This window comes from Merops nubicus, unplaced genomic scaffold (genome assembly GCF_000691845.1).
Source record: "Merops nubicus isolate BGI_N331 unplaced genomic scaffold, ASM69184v1 scaffold33058, whole genome shotgun sequence".
Taxonomy (NCBI): Eukaryota; Metazoa; Chordata; class Aves; order Coraciiformes; family Meropidae; genus Merops; species Merops nubicus.
The window spans coordinates 1-1,860 of record NW_008625660.1 but is presented as its reverse complement, the minus strand read 5'-3'; the positions used below and the strand labels follow the sequence as shown (position 1 = coordinate 1,860).

Sequence of the window (1,860 nt, the reverse complement as noted above, 5' to 3'; positions counted from 1 at the left end):
AGCAGGAAAAGGAGCTGCTCCCACAGCCCACAGAGGGGTAAGTGCCCCAAAGGGGTATTTTCCTGGCCAGGTGCAGATGAGGGCTCCAGATACCCTGGAGGCTAACATCTTGTTAAGAGGTATTTCCCATTTCTAAGGCCTGTGGGTTTCCATGGGAAGAAGGTAGCCTGGAGCTAACCTGACTGACTTGGGCTCTCTTGGGCAGACAAATGACTTGCAGTTGGTTCGTGATGCCCTTCGCAGCCTCAGGAACAGCTTCAGTGGCCATGATCCACAGCATCACACCATTGACAGCCTGGAGCAGGGCATCTCCAGCCTGATGGAACGGCTGTACTGCATGGAAACACAGAAGAGGCAAGAGAGAAGGGTAAAGGCTTCCTAGGACACTTGACTCTTAACTTCTGTCCCTCACACAACCCAGAGCTGAGTAACAATGAGAGCTCCATCTGGGAAGTGATGCTTTGTTCTCACTCTTTTGGCTTCCAGGGGAAATCGCCAGCAAACAGAGCAACAAATGAGTGTAGAGACTCCTGGCCTCCCAAATCCAGTAAGTGCTGTTCAACTCCTGCCCTCTCACTGCCAAATTCATTGCTCAGTTTTCCTGCCCAGAGTCTAGGGCATACCATCCCTTTGGATGCCATCTCCACCTTATTCCTTTTACCAGAGCTCTCTTGCCTCCTGTTAGTCATTTGCTGTACAGATTGGACTTCACTGCACAGGAATGGGGCAGAGACAATCTATGGCTGCTTGTTTGTAAGCACCATCACAAGGGGAGTCCATCTGGGCCACTTCGGTAGTATTGCAGTATAAATCATGACGACAAGCAGTTATCCCTGGGGTGAGTGGGAAATGGGATGTGATTTCAGCCTTCCTGCTGGTTTGCACCATCTAGTGGGCACAGGTAACTGTACAGTTGCCTCTTCCCCTGCTCCCCCCTCAGCGTCTAGCTCCTTTCATGTCGGCTTAACAGCACAGCCGTTTCTGAAACCACGTTTCCCAGCTCCTGTTGCAGCAGCTCCATGTTTGCTTTTCATCAATGAGGCTGGTTTTTTTTCCAGTGTTGGCTGTAAACGTCTCCTAGAATGTCTATGAGGTTGAGGAAATGTAGGTACTGGGGAAGGACAGAGGCCCCCACCCTTCAGCTGCATTTGTAGCATCCAGCAGCAGGGTTGCCTGGAGCTACAGGACACAGAGGAAGGGAAGGTAGGAGAGGAGCTCAAAAGCCTGAAGAGGGTTGTGAGGAGAGTTTGCTGGGTTCTCCCTCCTCTCCCATAAACTGCAGTTTTTAGAGGAGCTATAGTCATGTGTTTTCTGCATGGAAACTGTACCTCTCCCTAGAGCAGGCTCCACCCCCCTCCACTGCAGCAGGAAAATTGAGCTGTGCACCCACAGAGGTCTCTACACCCAATGCATTCTACGAGGTGGCTTGAAAGACTTGTAAAACTAGAAAGCCTTTGAATGGGTGATTGTGCTCTTTTCTTTGTAGAACTGCCTCATTCTCACAGCACCCCTGTGATGAGCACCAGTGCCTGCACAAAAGTGTTGTACTTCACTGACCGCTCCCTCACGCCTTTCATGGTCAACATACCAAAGAGGTGAGGTCTGGCTTTGCCTTGCTGACACTGAGGTGGAAGGTGCTTGTTTTCCTTAAAACACTCATCTCTTCTGGGCACAGTCCCAGCTAGCACAGGTTTGTTGTGCATTTGACTTGGGCACAGGATTTCCTACCATTGTCTGGGGAAAATTGCCCCAGCAGCTCTGTAGATGATGCATTTGTTATAGAGCCCCAAGAGATTGATCTCTCCTGTGTTAAGTTCCAAGAGAAAGCAGTCAGACAGTTCTATTGTGGCATCTGGGGCA

The 1,860-nt window shown here is 50.3% G+C and overlaps 1 protein-coding gene across 1 annotated transcript in view; it reads left to right on the top strand.

The window, feature by feature from the left end:
* Window positions 1–1,599, top strand: part of DIXDC1 (DIX domain containing 1) — a 5,764-nt gene extending 4,165 nt beyond the window's left edge. Inside the window, exons 8-11 of the mRNA XM_008945757.1 lie at window positions 1–37; window positions 206–373; window positions 487–547; window positions 1,487–1,599. The exon at window positions 1–37 is cut by the window's left edge and continues 86 nt beyond it. Coding sequence (XP_008944005.1) covers window positions 1–37; window positions 206–373; window positions 487–547; window positions 1,487–1,599 — 379 coding nt within the window. The remainder of the gene's footprint in view (window positions 38–205; window positions 374–486; window positions 548–1,486) is intronic.
* Window positions 1,600–1,860: the final 261 nt, after the last annotated feature.